General features: G+C 25.0%; 1 protein-coding gene across 2 annotated transcripts; it reads left to right on the top strand.

The window, feature by feature from the left end:
• Nucleotides 1–7,137: 7,137 nt before the first annotated feature.
• LOC113556735 (GTP 3',8-cyclase, mitochondrial) lies at nucleotides 7,138–22,712 on the top strand. 2 transcript variants are annotated; one of them, XM_026961861.1, is made up of 8 exons: nucleotides 7,138–7,274; nucleotides 9,978–10,068; nucleotides 10,284–10,451; nucleotides 11,121–11,353; nucleotides 14,754–14,978; nucleotides 16,536–16,681; nucleotides 17,472–17,557; nucleotides 21,871–22,712. In XM_026961861.1, the coding sequence occupies exons 1-8, from the start codon at nucleotides 7,218–7,220 to the stop codon at nucleotides 22,500–22,502; spliced, it is 1,638 nt and encodes a 545-aa protein (XP_026817662.1). In that variant the 5' UTR covers nucleotides 7,138–7,217; the 3' UTR covers nucleotides 22,503–22,712. The 2 variants fall into 2 exon arrangements, with proteins under 2 accessions (XP_026817662.1, XP_026817663.1); XM_026961862.2 differs by lacking the exon at nucleotides 21,871–22,712 and adding an exon at nucleotides 20,151–20,433.
• The last annotated feature ends 3,821 nt before the right edge of the window (nucleotides 22,713–26,533 follow it).

Here is a 26,533-nt window from a genome sequence, read left to right on the forward strand (position 1 = left end):
TAACTACTTTATTTTTTTCCATACTTATTATTATATTATTATTAGATTTACATTTTGATATAGTATTAATTTTACTATAATACAAGTATAACAATAATAATAATATAATTTTTTTTTTATATAAATAGACCGTGTTTAATTATTTTTTATATTATATTAAAACAAAACATTTAATATTAGGTTGATCTAACACGGAGAGCCACGGAGATATGGGTCTATTTCAATTTGTATACAAGACATACCGAATTTGATTGAATAAATACTTCTATAAGTCACTTAGTATGATGAATTAGATATCTATTAAAAATATTATCATTATTATTAAAATTTTTTCAGTTGTAAATTCAAATTTATTTTATCATCAAAAATTAATAACAGGTTAGTGTTATTCAGCACTTTTTATATATAGTTATAATATATATATATATATGAAGAATGAAGATAAATGAAGAATTAATTCTTTTAAATTGTTACTGTTTGTCCCATATATTTTACATAGGTATGAGAGAAAGAGCCTATATTACAATTAATCACGCACTTGTTAAACTTCAATTATATATTTATTCACGATGATTAAATTGATTAATTATATCTGGTAAAAATAAAATGAATAATACATTTTAATTCTATCTACAATTTCAAAATAATAACATTAATATTTCAATAAATACATATTATAAAATATCATTTTCTACATTTGCACATGGGCATACAGCAACATAGTTACCTGTATATTTTAATATCAAACAATAAAATATTGCAAATATCAAATCTAGAATTAACTTTATCATAAAAGGTACTCTCGTTAAATTATGTGTTATTAAGCAGGTGTTGTGTTGATCGAGTTAAATATTTAATACAGACAAATTTATTTTTCAAAAGAAAAGTACTATTTTTTTCAGCAGAAAAATATTAACTTATCTGTGTTTAAAAATTAATTTTAGGCGAATCTCTGTAAGTGATGCCTACGAGTTATGTTCATATAGTTATTTGCTATCATAATAGCTATCACTATTGCAACTAACAGTTTCAATAATATAACATAGGTGGTGTTTTTGTCAAAAATTAGTTTAACTTGCTATAACTAATAAAAAAAAAAAAGATCAAATGTCTAATAATAATATAATAATATAAAAATATAATATATATATTATCATTCTTAGAAATAGAGGCTGCACACAGTTTCCATAAAGAATCGTTTTTCGTGTGCAATAATTTGAATTCAAATTTAGTACATCCATTTCAGGCTTTAGTGGTGAACTACATAATATTATAAAAACTACGTATATTCAAAACCTACTATAGTATATGTAACCTCCAACAGCATGGTGATTTCACCAGGTTTTAAATCTTGGATTCAATTGTTGTGCTGTTATGGTTAAATTTTTTTTGAATTTTTTATTGGAAATACAATTTTTCAAAACAACGCGTCTAATTATTTTCATATCGTTTCATTATGTAAATTTATTAAAACTAATAACATTTTTGAAAGCATTATAATCTTAATGAACATATCGTTAACAATTATAAGATATATTGGTATATAAATGATATTCAGTATTCTTGTTTCAATAATAATTTCCTCATACCACTCAAAATCTAAATTATAAAGTGTAAAATGCCTGATGTATAATTTTCTTCTTTTTTTTTTACTTTTTAATGGGTGTTTCACGAGGTACAAATTTCTATTTTCCAAGTGAGAATCTTCATTTTTTACTGTAAATTACTTAGAGGATAATTTTTCTGAAAAGTAGAAATATTAAAATTATGTTTTTAGTAAGTAGTTTTTGATACTACTATTTAAGATAATAGACCCATGCTAATAATAGACTTGAATATAGAGACTATATCGCAAGTTAAAAATCTTAGTAATTAATACTAATATTTTTGATAATTTTAGATTTTTATTTGTTAAAATTTTCAGAAAAATTATCCATTAAATAATTTATAATATAAAACGAGGACTTTTGTTTGAAAAATAGAAGTTTTTTTATTTCCAGATGACACTTTTATAGTAGTACAAATAAATCTCAAAAATTTGAAAATATAATCATTAATTAGAATTTAAATAAATTAATTGTTAAATAAAAAATGGATTTGAGCATACTTGGTGAATCGCTTTGTATATTATCTTTCTTCTAATTCATATTGTACTTATTAGTTCGATAATAGTAGTTATTAATATGTGATTATGAGACGGAATTCGATAAATACCTACTTCGGAAATGTTTATAATTATATTATAAACACGATTCTACTTTTACTCAGACATGTATTGATAAAATGTTTTAAATTACTATTATTATTATTTTTATTTTTTTGACATACGTTTCTTCTAAGAATGGGTTTATTTATAATTATTTGTCAGTTAGGATCTTTAAAAAAAAATTTATTCAGTTGGTATTTTTTTTTTGTAACATCTACCTTTTTTATAAGGATCATATTAATACATATTAAAAACAGAATGATTATGTTAATAATCACAATTCATGAGCAATGTGTATACCATGATCGTTACTAAACTTAATCATATGTAGATACCGTATCATTAAAATACATAGCTGAGTAGAATTCTAAGTCAATTGAATTTATTTGTATATATTTAATAAATGTATTAATGATAAAACTATTAAACTCGTAAATGATACCTAATAAGTAACTATCAAAGGATAAAATAGTTACAGCATATTAAAATTTACAATGTTAGAATATTTTTACAAATTTTCGATTTTTTTTTTTTAATACATTATTATTTATTACTTATTAATATGAAAATATAATTTTGCAACGAACTCGAAATACCATAAGCTTGAGAAAAACTTTAAATTTCTTCTACTATTTCGCTCATTATACTTAATTGAGTGAATGTTTAAGAATTGAATAAATATTTGTATGTACACTTACATTAATATTTTAATATACATTAAAATTATCTCTGTAAATTGTTGGCATACAAAATAACTGTATTTACGCATGAATGTATGTTACAGTACACGACAATGATCGGGCGCCAAGATAAAATATTTAGATATTAAAATACCTAATTCTATCATTTTGAAAATACAAACTACAGGAAATTTAATCTTTGTTAATAATGGTGGCGCCTGTGAGCATGTTTGATTTAATGCGTGTTCCGAGATAAAAAAAAATATGATACCAATATAACTATAATAACCAATTATGTTTGTCTACTATATTTTATATTATCGATGCAATACGTAAGTGTAAAATAGCAGATGAAAAATACGTGATGATAGGTGCATTTTCTTGCAAGATTATATTATATTGGTGTCCATATTATTATAAATGTATTATATTATTTTAATATTTACTAATCGATTATAAAAACAAGATGTATTGAATACATTTCAGAGATAGTTATGATATAATCAAACAAATTATGAAGAAAAGACAGGTAAAATGCAATATTGACTCACATTTGGCGGACGGCATGATTTTGCCGATTTCGACATGATTTCGGTATAATATAGGTATTATGTTATACCTCATGCGTACGTATCGTATTATTATCTGTATAATTTTAATGATTTAATTATTTTCATATGAATTGGCCATATTAAATAATTAAAAATGTAAAAATACTGTTTAAAAAAATATTAATTTGTAAATGAAATATTTATGTAAATTATTGTTATCAATAATATTATATTAAAAAATATAAAAACGGACGAGTGTCGAAAGAATACTTATAACAATATATTTTTTATTACACGAGGTATCTTAATATGACTTTTTTTTAGATTTAATTACTTTAAATTCTTAAAACACTTCGTTGTAATACTTAATGGGGGAGGAGGAGGGGACTAGAAATATTAAATAATACGTAAATTTGTAAATAATAACACAATACAATAATTTATTATATGACGAGTCGAAGTTAGAAAATATTTAGATGACTTCAAGAGTTTTTAGGACCTTTAATCTCTCCCCGGGGGATATAGTTCACGGCTATGAACTATATAGTCTAGTATTTCATATCTTATGTTAAAAAGTACGTCTAGTAAAGTTTAAAGTATCTACCTACTAAATTTTTTGTAATTGAACATCGTAAATAATAACGATTATTCCTAGCAATCTCGCCGGTCCTGGACAAGGCTAAATACATAGACGCGCCTATGTAACTATGTTTATTGATGATTTTATTTTAAAAAAACCCGATAGAATGGTCAAAATCAAAAATAAATTAAGGTTTTTATTCATTATAATATATTTATCACATGTAAAGTTGCAAATTTAAAAACATACCTAATTATTCCGAATAAATATACTTAGAAACCTGGTACCTATTTACAAGAGTTACAATAGATAAATATGAATAATTGAAAAATCTAGTAAACAATCAAATACTTTTATATTGTCGAGTATTTTGTTATTTTGATAACAAATATCCATATTTTCACGATATTATAAGTATATAATGTAATATTGTATAAGCTGCTACAATTAAGTTACCATGTAGATATTTTTAATTTATATTATACGTCATTACTTTAGAATTTCAGCTCAGATACTTATTATTTAATTAGCTTTTGATAATGCGTGGACAACATATAAGACTGATCGCAGTTCATCGGATTCGTATAGTAGAAAACCTATTTTTTTTTTAACCAATCAACGAAAATTTATAATATCTAGATTCTAGGATATGTGACTTCTTAAAATAATGATATTTTAATTTTCTTTATTAGGTATTAAAACAAATTTAGTTAGAAGAATTTTATTAAGTAACTATCTATAATATCGATGGTTGGTAAAAGGACAATATTCGTAACCCTGGCTTTTTAAATTATATATATACATTTGTATATATTATTATAAAATTCAAATAATTAATTTTCTCGTGTTATAAAAAAGTGTCATAATTCACAATTCAATTTGGATTATACCCAAGGCCGTAACTGGGAGAGAATCCAGGGGTCTGGACCCCCTCCCCCCCCACAAAAAAAAAAAATTTTAAATGTGGAAATATTTTAGTGGTGAATATAGTTTATTGACTATAAATTTTCAGCATTTATATTTAAAAAAATTGTTGGACCCCTGAAATTTTTCAGTTATGGCTTTGATCATACCCAACGATAAAATTGTGAAAAATGTTGCTAGTCATTGATATTTGGTACAAGGTGTATTTCAAGCATTGAACTTTTAAAGTTTAATATTGAAATGTAATGATAAGAATATTTTTCTTCTTAAATTTCCAATTTTGAAATATTTTAAAATAAAAAGTTCATAACAACGTGGATACTAGTGAACACGATTCGTATGACAATCATTATAAAATTACCAGTGTGGCAGTGCAGTAATAGATAATGAAAATTCCCTATTATATCGATACACTGTATATTTTATTGACACAAGTACAAAAAAACGACCCTATCCATTAATTGAAGAGATAAAAAACGCTATTAGACAATTGAAAAAATAGTTTGAAATATTTTAATTGTATAAAAATATTAATACGACAAATCACAAATGTAGTAACACAAACAAATCACTATTAATTTAAATAATTATGTGGTCAAATAGTGTAATCCTCGAATAGGTTAAAAACAAAGATAATTTTAATGACGTCATTAATAATTTACAGCTCAATTATTTAAGATTACTATTTTATTAATTATCACAAACTAAAAAAATATTTATTTATTAGGTTTAGAACGATTATATTGATGAATATCATTTTTTATTTAAAATTTTATTTTAATTTTAATTGGCCTTAACCATATATAATATAGTGTAGATTTGAAATCAAATAATATAGGGCGACTTTGGATTAAATATATACTTAAAAATATTTTATAATAATAATAATAATAATTAATAATCTTGTATTTTCATTTAAACTTTCCAAATATCTTTTTTGTTTCGATCTACTAAAGAATTCACTGCATTCACTTACGTATTATCTAGGTAAATTATACAGTGAACTTCCATGTATATAAAGTCTCAATGGGAATTAAGAAAGTTATTATCATAAAGAAATTTTTTAAATAGAATCAAATAAATTTAGTCCCAATTTTTGGTTATGGTTTTCAGAAATATATTGCGAAACATAACATTTTGTTAATTGAAAGTTTCACTGGGATATTACATTTTTAATTTTTAAAACAATAATAATATAATGTCAATATAAATTATATTATATTACTTTCAAATTTTGTTAGTATACAAAAGTTATATAGGACGGTACCATTGATACTTGCAATACACATAATATATTATTTAATAATAATTGTCTATCTTATATATTTATTTATTTTTTGTTTAAAATAATAACATTAATAGTATCTACCTAAATTGTGTTGGCACATTAAAAAATCTTTTAAAACTAAATATTTTCAAATGATTCATTAGTGCTTTTTTATGTTGGTAGATGACAATTTGTTAAATGATAGTAATCTAAAATGTGTAATTCAATAGGTACCTAATAAATATTAGTATAATTGTATAGATTCTACCTAGCATTGCATATAATATTAAAATATGCATACTATTATTAATTAAAATATATAATTTATTTGCAAAATCAACTTATAAAATAATATTGGTCAAATACAATACCTGACACGTGTGTAAGAAACTAAGAAATCTGATTATAAAATATGTCCCTATCATTTATTTGTATTTTTATAATTATTATTGTAGGTATGTCGTACCAATGTATAATTGTAAAATAAATATTTTAAACGTATTACTAGTTGTGATTCAGTGTTTCTAATAACGCTTGTATAACACGACATTTCGAAAATGTCTATATATTTTAATGTTTGATTTTATAGAATCTTATATATTGAACCATTCACTGATATTATATAATATTAAAATATTATATTATATCTTAATATTTTTCGACCGATTATTCAAAATCACATATCTAAATCATTAGGTAAGTGCAAGGGCACAAGGCCTCAAACGGCTAGACATCTAAATATATATATACATAATAGTAAGTAAATAAGATAATTATACGATTATTTGTTTTTAAGAAAATATGGTATTTAAGGACAGATTGATATTAAAGTAAATAGAAGCCATATTAGTTGTTCGTGAGATAAGCACTGCACCGAAGTTCATATGTCAAGTTACCAGAATTCAGTATATCTTAATGGTAACCGGTTGTGTAGTATTGCCCAGCACTTTAAACTCTATAGACGTGAGCAATACAGTTGCATACTAATATTGTTAGTAAATTCTACACAATGTTGCTGCGTACGATTTATAAAAACAAGTGGTCCGTCAAATCGATTTCGACAAAAGTAAGTACTCAGATAGGTACCTAATATTATGTTATTTTAATAGTCGCTTACAATGTTATTACTACATACTCGCAAAATGTACTTACAACACTTAAATATATATGTTTAAAATTGGTTTAATGTTTAAAATGCATGCCAGCGTGCTGTAAATCGTAATTTATATATTAGATACAAGAGAAAACGAATTGATGTATTTTTAACTTTTAAGCAATGCAAATAAAAATATATGTATATTAAATTTTAACGTCAAAAATTATTACGAACGACAGTAATAACTAATGTATACTGTATAATGTAACTGTTTTTTTATGTCCTACACGTGGCATGCTAATACAGACGATAAAAAATTTGGTACGTGTACAGTCTACTTGTCTACCACATATACTTAACTGATTTTAGCAAATCACATTATTGAACAACTACACATAGGTACTTTTTACAGATAGTATAACAAAAATATAAAAACATATAGCTAGGGTACCAAGGTACTTAAATAAGCGTTGTTGTAAGATTATGAATAATTCTATATTTACCATATCTTTTAGATAAACGGATTTCTTATAAGTTATAAAAGTATATATTACTTAATGGAAATTTACTTTAAAGTTTAAGCACTCAAGACAACGTTACTCCTAAATTTGCTATCAGCTTTTTCTAAGCCTGTGTATTATACAGCTTATTTACGTTGATATATTATTAGCGTTATAATTTTGTAATAGTAAATATTATTAGGTATATTAAACATTTAAAAAATTTGTATACCTAAAAAAAAGTTGAATGTAATCAAGATTTTTAAGTGTAAAATGAGTTATAGGTACCTAAGTAAGTATTTAATAATTATAATTTGATTATTATAATTATGTTTGTATTGTATAATCTTTTAAATTTTAGTAATTTTACTAATCGAAAAGGGGAGAAAAAACATAAAATACAAACCACTAACACTTATTTTAAATTAACCGTAGGTACTTATTGACAAAAATTAAATATATTATGTGGTATAAAGTGAAGTTTATAAGATTAGAATCATAATTTTTCATTCGTAATCTTATATAGCTGTTATGCAGATTTATAACTCGGGAGAATAGGCTGGCGAAGAATGTGTATAACAAAAAATATGTGACATATTCTACTGTTTTGGATTTAGGCGAGTAAAATATTTAATGAATTATTTATTGCGTAATAAATAATAATAAAAATATGTATCACGAACGTTTCTAATAGTCGATAACATCTTATTATTTGTTTATTATTATTATTATTTTAAATCTATACCTATATACTTCACTAAACTTGTTTTTAAATTAAGTAAGTAATTTTAGGTCACTATAATGGATGTGTTATATTTGAATGCAATGACAGGTATCATTGTATACGAAAAACAATTCTGAACTGAGATGACTTGTCAGTCTAGGATAATTAGTAGGATATATTATATTATTACTTATATTTAAATTGTAATATATCGTTGTTTTACTCGATTTCGTAAAAAAATAAATTTCATACGCTCATAAAATTTTTTTCCATATTGACGCTGGAGTTTTTTTTTTACACTTTTTGAAGAAAAAGTTATGGAGAACCTTGTGTTGGGTTTTTTAACTTTGGATATAAATTAAAAAATTTTTATGAATTTTCAACTTAAAAATTCCGTGCCAATATTCGCCATTTTGACATATTTCGTAAACAATTGAACTTTTAATGCTTATAAACAAAAATTGTGATAACGATTTTTTTTATTTTTTTTTTTTACTACAACAAGAAAAACTTATAATAAACCTTGTATTAAATTTTAAAGATTTTTTGGAAAGCCAATTTTTTTTATCTCGGCATTTCAAGAAAAAAAATTTAGAAAAATCAAAAATTTCAATGGTCTATAAATAGTTTAAAAAAATTCTAAATATTTTGAAAATTTAATCGTAAATAGATAACGCTAATATAAACATTTTGTGAAAATTTCAAGTATTTACAATGATTCGTTTTTGAGTTACAGCAATATCAAAAAATCGATTTTATCAAAAAGTGGTTATGCGTAAAAATTCCCCTTTTTCCGTTATTTTTTCAAGGTTTTTCCTAACGCTTTTGAATTTTTTTACTTTTGACCTCCACAAAGTATCAACTAGATTCAATTTTCTTTTCAAAGAGGGGCTGAAGTCAAAAATTAAAGCACTATTATTACTCCAAAACGTGATGACAGACAAAAAAAAAACACATCATTGTAAAATCAATACAGTAATCACTCTGTTCAGAATCTAATAATTAGCAGATTCAAACATCATCATATTTGCAAAAGGGTTTTATTTGTACTGCATTAATGTAAAACATAAAAATATTGAAATTAATTTCGAAATTATTGTAGTTTGTATCTGCAGACTTATTAGACGATACCGTTTGTTTTCTCAAGAAATAAATTTTCCTTGTATGCAGTGCCCCCAAAAGCGGGGCTGATGGACCTTGAGTACAGGGCCCCGACTATTTTAAGGGCCCGTGGGCGTGTTGAAATTTATTTGTTATTTTTATAAAGTTTTACAAAGGGCCCGTACAAACATTTAGTACAGGGACCCGATATTATATGTGGAGGACTTGCTTGCATGTACTATATGTACAATGTTTATGTAAAATGTATGTGTATAATTTAACATTAATCTTTTTATAATCTTAATATATTATTCAATATCTAATTTATGAATAATACATTTTTTTTAGAAATCATCGTTTGATGAAGTTTTGACAGATACATTTGGCAGGAAACATAATTATCTTCGAGTGTCATTGACTGAACGTTGTAATCTTAGATGTAAGTGTACGCTATCATCTATATACCTATTATTTAGTAATTAAATACAAACCTGACTTATCAAGTTTATATAAAAAATGGCTTTATGAAAAATGTTGTAATATAAAAATAACTACAGAATATGATGTACAAAAATTATAAATAATTTTAATTATATTAATAAAATGTTTGTATTACTTTTAAAACGCGTTGTAATTAAAATAAAATTTGTCTAGGTGAATATTGTATGCCACTTAAAGGTACAAAACTGTCGGATCAGTCAAAGTTGCTTTCGAATAACGAAATAGTTCGTTTAGTTTCATTATTTGTCAAACATGGGGTCGATAAAATTCGAATTACTGGTGGAGAACCTACTGTGAAAAAAGATATTATTCAAATAGTTGGTAAGCTTATATGGTTAATGTAATTTAATTAAAGTTTTTAAGTTAATGATAATCAATATTGTATTTTGAGGGTTTTCGGTAGACATTTCAAAAATAAAAATACCTATCACCATTTTCTGATTTTCTGAAAGTTTTATCCGGTAAAAAGCAATATATTAATGGAATTTAATTACTAAATACTATTTTTAAATTTACGAGCTGTATGTTATAGAGTTGTGTTTATTACAATAACTAAAAGTGGCATCCATACATGCTATATATTTCCAATCGTTTCAACAATTCTGTAATAGAATCACTCGAAAATAAAACAATCTCATTAACGATCATCATTTTCAAAAATAAAATATTTATCTCTATTTGTTTTTAGATATATTGAACACACACTATTATGAGCTGATACTTACTTAGATTATATTTTTGTGATTTTATTCTTGTAGGAACTTATAGATATAACCACTTACTTACTATTATTCGCGTGAGAGTTTAGAAAACCCTTAAGAAGCAGGTTCCGATGTGGACAACATTTAAAATAAATAAAGCTTAACTACGTATAGAATCCGTTTAGGTTTAAGCTTTAGAAATAAATTGACTTTTAGTGGCTTTTTTAAAAATATTATCACACATTGCAAACATTAGGTAGCATGATTAAAATTCCGTATTTTCTATTAGAATCACTCAGAGATATAAAAAAACTCAAAACGATTGCAATGACCACGAATGGCTTAACTCTAACAAAACTTTTGGTGGATCTTCAACGAGCTGGATTGAACGCGTTAAACGTTAGTTTAGACACGTTACAACAAAATACGTATGGGAACATCACTAGAAGAGATGGTCGATTATTGAAAAGAGTATTGGCAGGCATCGATCTGGCATTGCAATTAGGATTCAGTCCAGTTAAGGTGCGTATATACATTGTATAATTTATAGAATTCTATCTAGTTTTACTAGATCTTTCATACTCTTAATAGTTCCTTAACCACTTAATGACGCAACAAATTACAATTGGAAATGTATTTTAATATGAGAATAAAATTATTAACTATTAAGTAATATTGTAATGGGAAAAATCGTTAAATTTGATTAAATTATATATTAATACTTTATAATATAAAACATGTTTATAAATTTAAAACATTGCGTCAACATAAAAATTAAGTTTTTTAATTAAGGAGACCTTTAAATTAGAACCGCTCCTAAACTGTCGTCTTTAAAGACCCCCGCCCCATTATGCGTGTAAATAAAGTTTTTGCGTATTTGCTTAATGACGGCGCATCCAGCTTGGTGAAAGAACCCGTTGTTTGTTGAGGTCGTTGACACATGTTTTAAATACACGACCTTCGATAAGTTATTGAATCTATGGTTGTTTTATGCATGTTTACTGTCTAGTGACTATAATGTTGTCCACCGCACTGTCTAACATACGCTAATTCGATGCCAAAATATACCGTGTCGAATCTTAAAACTCTTAAGCCAGTCGTTTTATGTTTTGATTCTTTGTTTGTTAGTTGTTTAGCTATTTTATGTGTATTATCGACCTCGAAATAGGTAAATTTATGGCTCTCGTATTTATAATCCACTCAAATGTCAATATTGATCATAGTTTTCTCATTGACGTTATTCCATTTTGGTTCCATACGCTTATTATTCCGACGTAGAGTTGGAAAATAAAGAGTTGCCGTCCATCGGACATTTTTTTAATTCATCAATCTGTTTAAATACATATTATACTTATACATTTTTCCACGCTCAGAGACTTTACAAACATGTTTCGTTGACAACATGTATTTTCTATTAGTTTCAATTACCTGGTTTTTATTTTTTTTAGTTTCTGATCGGAACAATGAATGTATTGTAGTTTTTTTTGTGAAAACACTTTTTATAGTAAAAAAAATGCTTCATTTTTAAACTTTGGGGGGTGGTTTCAAGTAGCAAATTGAGTTTAGTTGATACATAAAAAGAAGGGGTCAAATGTAAACTTTACTAGTAGTTTAAAAAATAACAGGAATAAAAAATTGAATAAAAAACGGGAATTTTTATCTATAGGTAACCTAAACTAGTATTTGAAAAACCAAACCACGAAAATTTTCAATTTATTTTGTAGTTATATATATTTATAATATGTTTAATTTTTATAGTTAAGGATTCAAATTTGAATATAAGATTTCTCATTTGTAATTCATACAGTAACCATAGAATCTAAAATATATATAAACACAGTTTTTTTTATAGTCGATTTAAATTTTAATTTGGATGGAATTAGATATTTATAAATAAAAATAACGATTTTAGTTATTTTGTTATAAATTTTTAATATTATTCAGGCACATAAAACATTCAGCGTACATTATTATTTTATACACTTAATTACATTTTCTAATGTAGTGTTTTCGGCAAAAATCAATACTGTATTACTATAATGGTAAAATAATTTATTTAAATAGCAATATACAATATACATAATACCTAATACAAGTTGACAGACCATCTTTAAAATTTTTTTTTTTAATAGTGATTTATTATTGAATTTAAATCTAACACATAAATTACTGTGAATTATTTCTCTTTGATGAGCTATAGTTGGAACCTACAGTACAGCAGAACGTTTATCTGTTTCCTCCCTTTATTCATTTAAAGTTGTTGAGCATTTATTTTATTTTATACATCATACTGATAAATTAAATTGTATTTTAAAACTGATATTTTTACTTTCGCTATTAATACTATTAATATAATACTTAAATTAAATATTTTCGTTTTCATTTCGACGAAAAACAGGTTCTATTTCATTCATGGAATGTTTCGTTTAAAAAAATACTTCAGACTTGTTATTTATTTGTAGTGTTTGTATATATATAGTTTCCATGTTAATCGGGATCATATTAAACAGGTTTTATTGTAGAATGAATATATAATGATTATTATAATTATTCCGATAATAACATCAAGAATGGTTGATGAAATACGATGAATTTATAAAGCATAATATGTATATATATAATTTAAAGGAGGACTAAAAAAATGTTGAAAATTTGTAAGTTATGTTGTTGGTAAGTTGGTTGTAAGTAAATTTGTAAATTTTTTTTAAAAATCGATTGTTTTATATACTTTATACACATTATATATAATATATATGTATATATATATATATATATATATATATATACATTATATACATAGATTTAACAATATTTTTTTCATTTTATTTATTTGTATCTTGAACCATTTAAAATTATTTCAATAACTACATTTCAATGAATGTAATAAATCGTACATAAAATAAAATAAAAATTTAAACTAATTCCAAAATTTAATTATAGGTACTATATAAATGATTAATAGGTATTTCAGTTAATAATAAAATAAATAAAAATCAGGAATATTATACATAAATCATTATGTTGATGTTATTATGGTAAATAGTAGTTACTAGTTCTATTGTTATTTATTCGATTTTTATGTATCATGATTATTGATGTGAACTCGGTAAATAATTTCATTAGGTTAATATTTCAACGATTAAAATTAAAAGTGTAGAGTAGATTATATTTTATATTATCATTTCGTCAAAATCGTTTTATAGAGAAAACATTATTATATATTTAAAAATCCAATGTCGTCGACATTTGAATTTAAAAATGTATGTGATTTTATACTAAGCTATTTTTTTAAATTCTAGTTTGAAAAATTATGAGGAATAATGTTTATGGCATTGATATAATTTTTAACTTAAATATAATTTGCAAATTGTAGTAAATTTGTACTATAAACGCTTATACAAATAATCATGTTCTCGATGTTTTTTATTTGTTGAAATAAATAGTTGTGATTGTTGTGAAGAATCTTATGTTAAATTTTCAAATTTTTTACAGAAATCATTTTTATCAACATTAAACGAATATAAAACCAAGGAAATTAAAAATAATATTCCTAAAATGTTTATAATATATATTAAATATACACAATTCTAATTATATAGCACAAAATAAACCAAAATATTTTTTAAATTATAATATCTAGAAAATTATATTATAAATATTTGATGGAATCCGAAATTTAAACTATGATTTTTCATTTTTTGTTCTGACTATTCAATAGATAATGTTATTAAATCATATTAAAAATAAATTGTTTGCAAAATCTCAAAGCCTTTAAATTTTGTATATATTATTCTTTTGAAACTTAATGTAATTTGTAGCATCAATAAGAAGATTTTTTGTATGATTATAGTTGTTGATATTATTATTCAGCAAGATTTATGTTTTGTAGTTGTTGATATTGTTGTAATTGTTGTTGTTGCAGGTGAATTGTGTGTTGATGAGAGGAATAAATTTTGACGAATTACGTGATTTTGTTGAAATGACTAGAGACCGTACAATCAGTTATCGGTTTATTGAATTCATGCCGTTTTCAATGAATGATTGGGACGAAAAGCGAATGGTACCTTATAAAGAAGCAATCCGAGAGATCAAAAAGTCGTATCCTAATTTCGAACCTTGCGATAATGAGCCAAATTCAACTTCAAAGGTAAACTTTATTTAGTGTAATAGAATCGTAAAACTAAGTATAACAACGTAATATAATATACCATAATATAAAATACTTATTTCATATATAAATAATATATTTTTTACCGCCTGTTAAAATTTTATATTATGTTGTTTGTAAAAACTGTTTCGTGTGAAAAAAAATCACTTAATTTACAGTCATGTAGTAAAAACCTATACAGGAGACAATATTTATTGTGTAGTTATATTGTTCTTATTCTGATTCTTATATTTATTATTATTATTATTATTATAGTATGAGTAGTATGTGTATTTAGTTGTTTTTATGTTTTTAAAACTTAAAAACTTTTGTATTGGTTTTACAATAGTGCATTCACTATTTATATCATTATTAAATTTTAATTAAGACGTTGAAGTAACAAAATTACTTCAATATTAAAATTTGATAATTCGTAGTATTAATTAAGATCTAGTTGGTACGTTTCCAGATAAAAACTAAAAAATTCACAGTACTTTTTGAAATAATTTGAAAAAGGGGAAAAAGTAGGTAACTGCTCTACTGAATAACTATACATCGTCATTGAAGATAAATCACTGTTATGTATGTATTAAATTTGAATTTAATGATAAACCATTGCATATAAAAAACTGGACGAAAACAGTCTATCAGTCTATATTACTAAGCATGTTTACGGTATATTTATATTGCTATTAAAGAAATTTATTTACTATTGAGTATTAGTAGGTAATGATTGAATAAATTTCTATCTGTTTTATTCTTAAATTGCTAAATGGACAAATCGATAGTCAAATTTTACTTGGTAAATTAAATTTTTCAGTCCCACGTCGAGGCAATACTAGGCAAATTTGAAATTATTACTTTTTATGAGCCATTTCAGTCAACGAACTATGGTCAAAATACTAGTATAATTAGGTGTATGAAATTAGTTAATAAGTATAAAATTGATATTTTTCCATTTGTAAATGTATATGTTTTCAATGTATCTTAATAACAGAATTATTGCAACTACCCGTATGAATAAATAAAATAAATAAAAATACTGCATTTGGGAGGTCATTGTGTGTGTATAAAATATAATAATAAATAAATAATTAATATACATATCAAAAGTTTCAAATATCCCTTGTGAATATTATTAAAACACAACAAAATAGCTAAAACTATTATTCTTAGTTTAAATATAGAATTTCATCAAAATTTGGATTAATTACACGTACGTAAAGTTGGCATCCCGATTTTGTCCGATCGTTTCCAAATCAGTCTCATTTTTTTGCGACTGAAAATGCCACAAGTAATTATGTACTATCATGGGTCAACGTGTAAAGTCATCTTAAATTAGTATTTAAATAATACCTTTATAAAATATTACAAAATTTGAATTTTTCTGAATATTTTAATAAAATTGCCTACCTATACCAAACTCTTTAAATATCGGGTTGGTGGTGTCCTATATGGCTATATAGACTTCTATTATAATATTATATATATATATGCGATACGCATTTGCCTAATAAAATAATGTTTTTATTCAAAGAACTAATCCATGTTTCATAGATGTATCGGGTGCCAGGATTTGCAGGTAGCGTTGGCTTCATATCATCCATGACAGAAGATTATTGCGATAGCTGTAACCGACTCAGATTAATGGCCGACGGAAATCTAAAAGCATGCCTGTTTCAAAATAACGAAATCAATTTAAGGTAAATATTAAACGCGAACTGTTATCAACAACGATTTTGATTATGGTAGTTATTATATATTATTCGTTCCCCGATTTGTATATTTAACTTCTGTATTTATATTGTAAATAATAGGTATCTAACGATATTTTCAAATTAATTAGACTTTGTATAAAAAATATTGTGCTATACAAAATATTTTTTAAATGAGAACCATTTATTTTCCATCAGTTGTTAAGTTGATGAATAATTTTGTATTGTCAATATTTATATTTTAAATTATAATTCAAATGAGAAGTTTTCAATTATTTTACTTTGCATAAGTACTAAAAATTAAATTAATTAAATAAATATCTGAATAAAAATTTAAAAAAAAAATAAACTTTATTAATTAGCTTTTAAACATGTCTTTTTGGTGATAAATATCTATATAGTTTATATTTCAAGTATATAACAATAGGTCTTAAATCCAAACCTACTTTATTATATGTTATATAGATATAATAGGTACTAGGTATACATTATTTTAAATCGTTAAATGTTCCCTAAGTCCTGTACGTTCTAACTATTTCTGTGAATCTGTGATTGATCAATATATTATTATTTAAATACAGGATTATTAAACTGCAATCTATAGTAAATTTATAAAAATGTTTTTTTAATAAATTGAAATTTTTGTAGAATCCTAACTACGTTTATTACTGTATTTATGATGTACCTGTGTTACGTACCTAGTATAGTAGATATTATTTAAATACTGATAAGGAAAATATAATGCTATTTGAATTACTTGAATTGTATATTGGTCTAGAGATCCGCTTCGGAAAGGAGCTTCAGATGATGAATTACTGGACATCATATCGAATGCTGTGAACGATAAAAAGCGGAAACATGCTGGTAATATTATATTTTTAAATTCAATAAAATAACTAACTGCCAACAGGATACATTATAGGTAGTTTGAGCTATGAGGAAATCCCCAGATCAATTAACGATCAGCGTGCTGATTATAAAATGTATTTAATCTTACTTAGACTACAAATGTATGAATACATTTTATAAAATGACGAGTGAAGCGGTATTCTAACTAAATATTTAATTAATTATTCGTAATATTGACAAAATCTAAAATTTAAAGAATTTAATTTAATTATGTTCATTATACTTATACAATTTATTGTAATATTATGATTGTCGAAATGATTGTTGATTTGTAGGTAATTAGTTTTCAAACTAATATATAATATATGTTTTTTTAATGTCTCGGGCAGTGGCGTAGCGAGAAACTTGGTGGCAAAACAAAATTTTACAGAGTATATGCTAATTAATATTATACTAAAAAATTAACTTTTAAAGCCTTCATTTGAGCGAACTTGTCAATCACTTCTTTCAAATTTAATTGTCGTGACCGTTTATTTTCAATGGAAATTAAGGTCCTGTGGCTCGCCAAATTGGACATACCTTGATGGCCCCGGGGCCTAGACCCAGGTGATCCGGGCTAAATACGTTATTAGTCTTGATACGTATTTATGTAAGTTCTAAAAAACATCTGGGCCGCAATTTTCACCGGCGATAAATATTACTATAAATTATTATATTATATCCATCATTGCATGATAATTGATTACGTTCATTATTTGATTTTATAGAGGTTACATTTTTTACACATAATATATAAAATGATGTAAATTGTATACAATAGGTAATATCAATATATAGACATGATGGGGTGTATGGTAGTTAGCGTTTAAAACGAAAAAAAAATGTTTGCTTACTTACCTACATGTTAAATTAATCGTGTAAATTAATCAGGTATACTATCAGGATACTTATATAAACAATAGCTTAATGATTCCAGCGTGATATACGATCGTACCAGCTTTGCCGTTTAGTATTGTTGAAATATTGACTAAATCGTTGCAGACTTTTTTATTCGTTCGTGACACGACATTCGCCCATTTTAATAAACACGTTGATAAATAATAATTGAAAAAAAAATGTATTTCAGATTTAATACAACTTTTGTCATTAATAATTTAGTGAGTAATATTTCTAATACCTATTAAAGCTATCTAACAAAAAAAAAATATTAATTATTTTTATAATAAAATTTCTCACTCATTTATATTTTTATTGAATTAATACATTAATATATGATTTATATTAAAAATAAAACTAACATCCTATTAGCATTCGTATTAAACAGTTATGTCCATAAAATTCTGAATTTAATTTTACACCAATATAAAAATACTTTATGTCAAAATAGAAACAATAAAATTCAAATGATATATATGTAGTCATTAAATTGTAACATCACATTATATGTCATGGAACCAACTAGGTATAAAATATAAATTACAATATAAAATACTTGTTATGTTATTATTTATATTTTTAATTTTTATATTTGCTTTGCTATTATATTTCAAAACTATGTCAAAATTTTCTGCATATTATTATTATATTTAATCTAAAAAAAAAATGTATAAGGACCTGTAGAATTTTGCACAGATTCGTACACAGTTCATCGGTGTCACACAATACGGGCGTGCACGTTAAAGAAGATTATTGTTAAACATACAGTAGTGAATATTTTCTGTTGATGTTGACATCTCGCCAATACCGTTTACTACCGATTCAGCACTAATTTAGTTCCATTTGTGATATCATATTTTATTTATTACTGATGGACAATATGTAGGCATTTTTTCAACTAAGTTCTAACAAAAAATTCAGAAAACGTAGCACTATAGTTTATAAGGTCTTACAAGTGTACCTAATTTAGTTAACAATATTTGTTTAAGTATAAAATATTTATAGTATGTAATTGTAGGCGTACACCAAAAATGAATAATCAGTCGAAAATAAAATACAATTAACATTCTTAATTTATTTTAACATCATTAAATATTTAAATATTATTTTTTCGTCGATGTAAGTATAGATAGACACAATGAATTATCGCTGAATATCAAAATATAAAATATTTGTATGGGTTATTTTTTATAGTATCAATTTACAGGTATGCTATTGTGCAGTACATATCTATTTATAATTTTAAAGTCTAAATATCCTATTTCTATGAGTATAATTGTATAATATATAGGTATGTAAAAATGTTAATAAATATATATTTTTTTTCGTTGCAATTTAATTCTTATTAGATTATTCTGGTTAGGTACCAATAGTGAAATAATTAAACCCTAACATTAAGGTTGTAAATATATCAATATGAACAAAAAATATTTAATGTACTTAACCTCAAATGATAATAAGTAAATATTTTTTTTTTTATAAAACCAATACCTAGATATTTGTTTTATACTAATAATTGTTTATTTTTAAAGTATTGTTAGATAAATAGATAACTATATTATTATGTATATATACATAATATTTAAGTATTCATAAATAACAACTTGACTCACCACCTTGAAAACAAATATATTATATATATAAATATTGATTAAATATAACGATGTTTTAGGAGTGAAAAATCTTCCTCATATGGCGAATCGTCCAATGATTTTGATCGGCGGATGAGTAAGTCCGACAACGCATACATCATATAAAATATTACCTAAATTGTAAGACTTAAGGTCTAAAACTTTTATACTTATACTGCGGTGCGGCTACACAAAATTCCAGAAGTGAGCTCATCTCCTTATAAACAAAAAGAGAAGATATAGAATCTTAAGTAAATAATTTTACTTAAATGTTTATATTTAAACAATTTTTTAATCTTTTAATTTAATAGTTAATATTTATCATTATATTATCCGCTATTATAATTTAATAACTAATAAGACCTACTACCTACATATATTAAACTGTTATGTTCGAAAATAAATACCAAATAACTATTATGTAAATTCTGATGAATGGATATTTTTTATTTACAAGAAAATGAATTATTATTAATTGGTTATTGATTTTACAACGATGACAAGGTGCTAGTCTTGACAGATCTCATTAGGAAAATCATAATATATTATATAGGCATAACTAGATCGAAAATAATTAATAAGACATAATAGTAAAACATTGAAATGCCACTAACAGTAATATTTATTAGAAAAAAAAACCTAAAAAATATCAAACCTATAATATGCATAAATAGCTAAAAAAAGAGTTAAAATATTTTGTAATTTTATATTACATATAAAAAATGTTGAAATTTGATGAGAATTTCAAATGCAGTTAATCGTTATTTTAATTGCAACGAAAAAATAATTTATTTCCCAATTTATAATAATATCATATATTATTAATATTTTTATAAAAACAATTATGCGAATAGTTTAATTTTATTTATAATTTGATAGTATGAACATTTATTCACACAATAAATTCTTTTTTTCTAATTTTAAAAGCAATAAGGCAATATACTTTATAGTGAATGTAAATAATCTGAAAAAAAATATTTATATAAATAAAATAATTATTAAATTATCAGTGTAACATTTATCATAAAGTATAACTGATTAGATCTTTTCTCATTTTTTTTAAAAAGTTAAATTTAAAATATGAAAAATTAAAACTTTAATACATTTGTAAACGTTGTGTTGTGTTATCCTAGTTATTACTACTTATTTTATATTATTCTAAAGATGTCTCATTAGCTACGATAGCTGTTCACCGTGAGGCTTCAAATATATTATGCCCAATTTCAGTATTAAAGACGGACTGACAAAAACAGACTGATTTACTAATTTAAGTATAATTGTTACCCATTGATTAATTATTTTTATTTTATATTTTTAATCAATAAATCTATCTAAAACCTCGAATGTATTTTTAATGATCAAAAGTCCCATGTCAAGAAACAAATATTTAAACGCACACTATTATTGTTTTGCCTTATGATGCGTAGACTATATAATATTCGCCCCCACAGTTTTTGAACGATTTCCGTGAAACACGTCCGTGGAAATTCCCGTCACGTCGTGTTCCCGGGAATTGCCCATTTCTGCGGTTACAGAAAAAAAAAATATATATATTTTTAGTGTACAGTTGTAGCGCGTTTCGAGGGTTTCGATATTTCGAACGACTAGGCGGAGGGGTGTTTGGTCGGAATATTGAGGCTGATTATTTGAATTTTTTTTTTAAACTGAATTAATTCACTTGGCACCGTTGTACCCGCTTAGAGACAATACAAAACGTATGTCGGTCGAAAATGTTTTTCCTGTTTTCTTTTCGTGTTACAGTCGCTGATCGAAGCATATCGGCGGTGACCGCGAGCCACGTCGGCCGTTTCGACAAAAACGTTTATACGACGTGCAGCGGCGGCCGTCTGGCTAGAAACTTTTGTACGGCGTTCGTCAGCGACAGCGGCGGCGGTGACGACGAGCCGCGCCTGACGCACGTGGACGGACGATCGGGGCACGCGCGCATGGTGGACGTTTCGGGAAAACGCGAGACTCGGCGGACGGCCACGGCGGTGGCTCGGGTCCGGTTGGACGCGACGGCCACACGGCTGATTGCCGAGGACGCGTGCAAGAAGGGTGACGTGCTGTCCGTGGCCAGGCTGGCGGGCATTTGCGCGGCCAAAGCCACGTGGCAGCTGATACCGTTGTGTCACCAGATCAGGTTGGATTCCGTGACAGTGGACGCCCGGCTGGACGAGCGCCGCGGCCGCGTCTACATAACGGCCACGGTCGTCAGCGCCGACCGCACGGGCGTCGAAATGGAGTGCCTGACGGCGTGCGCAGTGGCCGCGCTCACGGTATACGACATGTGCAAAGCCGTCAGTCGGGACACGGTCATAGAGCGCGTCAAGCTCTTGTCCAAGACGGGCGGGAAAATCGATTACCGAGCAAAGGACGACGACGACGATTAGTGCCAAACGATCGAATAATGAATATATTACCTATACATTATTATTATGTCGGGGCAAAGCGATCGTTTTGGAATTTTTCGACGAATAAAATTACTTTAAAAACTTATTGTTTGTTGTAATATTCTATTTCTTATATCGTTGATGACGCAGTGTATTATTGTACAGTACCTAATCAGACGTTGATTGATGTTTCCGATTTCTTTATACTTATTATAATAATTGTTGTGATGAAAAATATATAATTATTTTATACGTGTTAGGTGTATTTTAATTGTATTATTCGCAAATTTTCGATTAGATAATTTGAAAAAATATCAGATAGATTTTTAAAAAATCCAATGTCAATTGTCAGTACATCGACGTAGGGTACACAAGTTGTTACTAATAACTGCGTAGGTATTCGTGCATAGACATCGGACATATTATATATCACATATACATAGGTATGATACAATAGGTATATATATATATATATATATATATTTATATTTATGTACCTACGTTCTAAATACATCAATACGAATCGTTAACACTATAAGTTTAATTTTGATAGATATCGATTTGAAGTCATCATTTTATTCGCTGAAAAAAGTTGCAGTTATAGATTGGATGTAAAAAATAATTAATAAAAATGATCGAATGTTTTACGCTTAAATGTTCTATCGTAAGTGTACACCGCAAGTTATATTTCGCAAGTTTTTTTACACATATATATATATTCCCCTATGAGCACCATCGTTGTGAATTTGAATAAAATAATTCAAATACTTTCTTTTTTATTAAATAAAGTTAGGTTTTAAAAAAAATAAAATAAATAATGTTTGGTTTATTTTATTAACTTTGACTAAACTACTGCCCACTCCAATAATAGTTTTATTCGGTGTGTATAGAAATACCATGACAAAAGACTCAACATCATGAAAGATATAACTTCGAACAGCGTTGCTCGTGACAAATTGAATGCCTGTAAATTTACTCTTTTTTAAAATTCGTTAAATTATACAAACCGAACAGATTTTTAACAAAACTATTAGGGTTGTTTTAATTTGATATAAATTACAATCATAAAATATACAATAATAATAACTATTTTATTTATTTTATACCAGGCAATACAATACATACAAAAATTTTGCACAAATCAGTTCATTCGTTTTAATGACTTTCCTAGGTAAACGGAATAATTAAAGAATAGCCTGCAAATTGCGTGTTTTGAGTAATTATATAATACATTAATTAATCTGTTATCTTTTGTAAATCATAAATAAAATTTGAACACTTTTCACTTGTGATGTGCTAAATATATAAAATGAAAAAGTTAGACAGGTTTTTAATTGCAAAAAAGTCAATTTTCTAGAGCTGTCCGGTACTTAACTATATTATTATTTTATTTACTGTGCCTAACCAATAATAGATTTCCGTTTTTCGAAAGAAAATTCTTCTGTGAGTCCATCTTTGAAATGAACATTTTTTTAAAACCCTTCTCATTGTACATCTAAAGGAAATATTAAAAGAAACACTGTTCCAAATTTTTAGTTCATACATTTTGTCGTTGAGAAATAACGGCGAGTGAGCGGTACTTGGATTTTATGCATTATAAATGTGTAATGAAATATTTATTAATGCGTCATAATATAATACAACTCATCATTCATCACTTGTATATATATAATATTATAAATTAAGTTTATTTGCATACAGTTATTACATAATATTTATATGGTATTATATAGTATATAAATATAGAATATTATATCACTTGGGCCTATAATTATTGTAATGGATTCGATAACGCGTTTGGTATTAAATAATCTATGAAATTAATATGGTATTATATTATAAATGTTGTTTTGAAATGGTAACTATGAGTTGTACATGTTTTACATTCATATGTATTATTATCGAATAGCCCGTTATACAATATAATATATTATTTAGCTTATAAATTATAATACTTAATCATAGTTTGCTTCCCATATAATTAACATATATGATAGCACACTGTGTTACAAGTAGAAATAAGAAATAACTAATAATTAGTCTTAACATTTTTATAAATAATAATAATACAATAATTAATTATAATAATATTTCTTAACGCGGGAATTAAATGAGAGTATAAAACGCACATACAATACAGTTTCAATTATAATTATTTTTTCTTATTAATATACCTAAGCGTATGATTAACAACATTAAATAACCATAAACAAAACAAAAACAAAAACAAAAATCAGCAATATATTTTAACATTTTTGAAAAAAATTAAAATATTAAAGCTTGTACGATTATTTTAAACGGTTTGATAAGTTGACTATTACACAGATTTTAATTACACTAAAGTGTTTGATTTATGATTATGAAAACATCGGAGTTAAGTTGTTTATAAGTATCTTGACATTTTGTTCCTAATAAATCAATGAACATAAAAATCCAAATTTTTTTTTTAATTTATTTATCTGGGCAAATATACATTTTTCAATTTAACTTTCGAAAACATGAAATAATGTTACTAAAATAATAACTGTGTGTAGACAATATTAATCTTAAATCTTTAATTAAATTAACATAGAAAAAATTTAATATTTAAAGCTATTGTAGAATAGCACATTAAAAAATCATTATCATGGATTTGATCTGTAAGTTCAATTAAATTTTTATTGAATCATATTGGTAGTTATTATATACATAGTTATTATTCTTTTAAATTCATGTAGGTACCTAATAACTCGTACAATATTTTAGTAGTTTTTTCATGACAAATAGTTATGTTGAGTTTTTGATATTTTTACACATTGAGCAATGTTCTAAATATGAAAGAGATTTTTATTAATTTTTATTAATTTATAAGATTAATTTGGATCTTTTACAAGCAATACTTTTATTTTAATTTTTTTTATAATAAAACCACAAATCAGAACAAATATTTTATTGATTTTAACTTTTAGATGTATGATCCCTAAAAGAGTTAGAAAATGATAAGATCTGTCATTAAAAAAGGAGAAACTATATATATATATATAATTGTTTCTTTAAAAATAAATACATTTAGCTAGCTAATAACTATTTGCAAAACTAAAATATTTTGTTTTAAAAATGTACTTGATAAAAGGTAAAAAAAATCTTATGATTAAAATATAAAAAATAAAAAAATCATAAAACTAAAAATAATATAAGTATTGCTGGCCCCCAAATTGTGATTGAGATGACAACAAAAATTCAGGTTGAGTTAACAAAAAATCATGATGTTTAAAGATTGGAATTATATGCACGCCATTTGCATATTCATACTAAATTTATGCACTATATTAAGGATTAAAAATTACTAAATTTCAATAAAGCTGATTCCATAGACCAAATATTTTATTTTACATATAATTGCATTTGGAGGGTTGAAGTATATTTAGTCATTAGTGTATATAATGTATATATTTTGTAAAATTTTTGTAAATAATTAAGTCATTTCAACTATTAATTTTGGAAATTGAAACTTTTAATTATTACTTACTCGTGAAAAAAGGGAGATTGTCAGTTATTGATTAAATATTATTTGATAAGTAAAATTATTAAAAATTAATTTTTTAAAGTAGTACATAAATTAGTATTTGTTCATTGTCTACATTGAAAATTTAAACTGTTATCTCATTATTTTGTTGTTTTTTTAAATTTAAAATTTGTTTTATTTAATATATTTAAATTTAAAACCAAAATAATGAATTATTTTGTATTGAAGTATTTTATTAACTTAGATTTTTTTGATATTGAAAGGTACAAAATTTATTTTATTTTATTTCAATTATAATAAAAAATAATTATCAATTTTTATTTTCATTTAAGAGTGTAAATTTGTGATACATATTGAAACATATTTTTCAACTATTTATGCATTTTGGTACAAATATATTGATCCATTTTCTTTGCACATTTAAATCATATTTACCTAATTTCTAATGCATATAATTCTGGTTTCTAATGATATTATTTTGTTTTTAAGGTCTTGAAGATAATCAAAATTAAGTCAATATATTTTT

Source organism: Rhopalosiphum maidis, chromosome 3 (genome assembly GCF_003676215.2).
Source record: "Rhopalosiphum maidis isolate BTI-1 chromosome 3, ASM367621v3, whole genome shotgun sequence".
Classification (NCBI taxonomy): Eukaryota; Metazoa; Arthropoda; class Insecta; order Hemiptera; family Aphididae; genus Rhopalosiphum; species Rhopalosiphum maidis.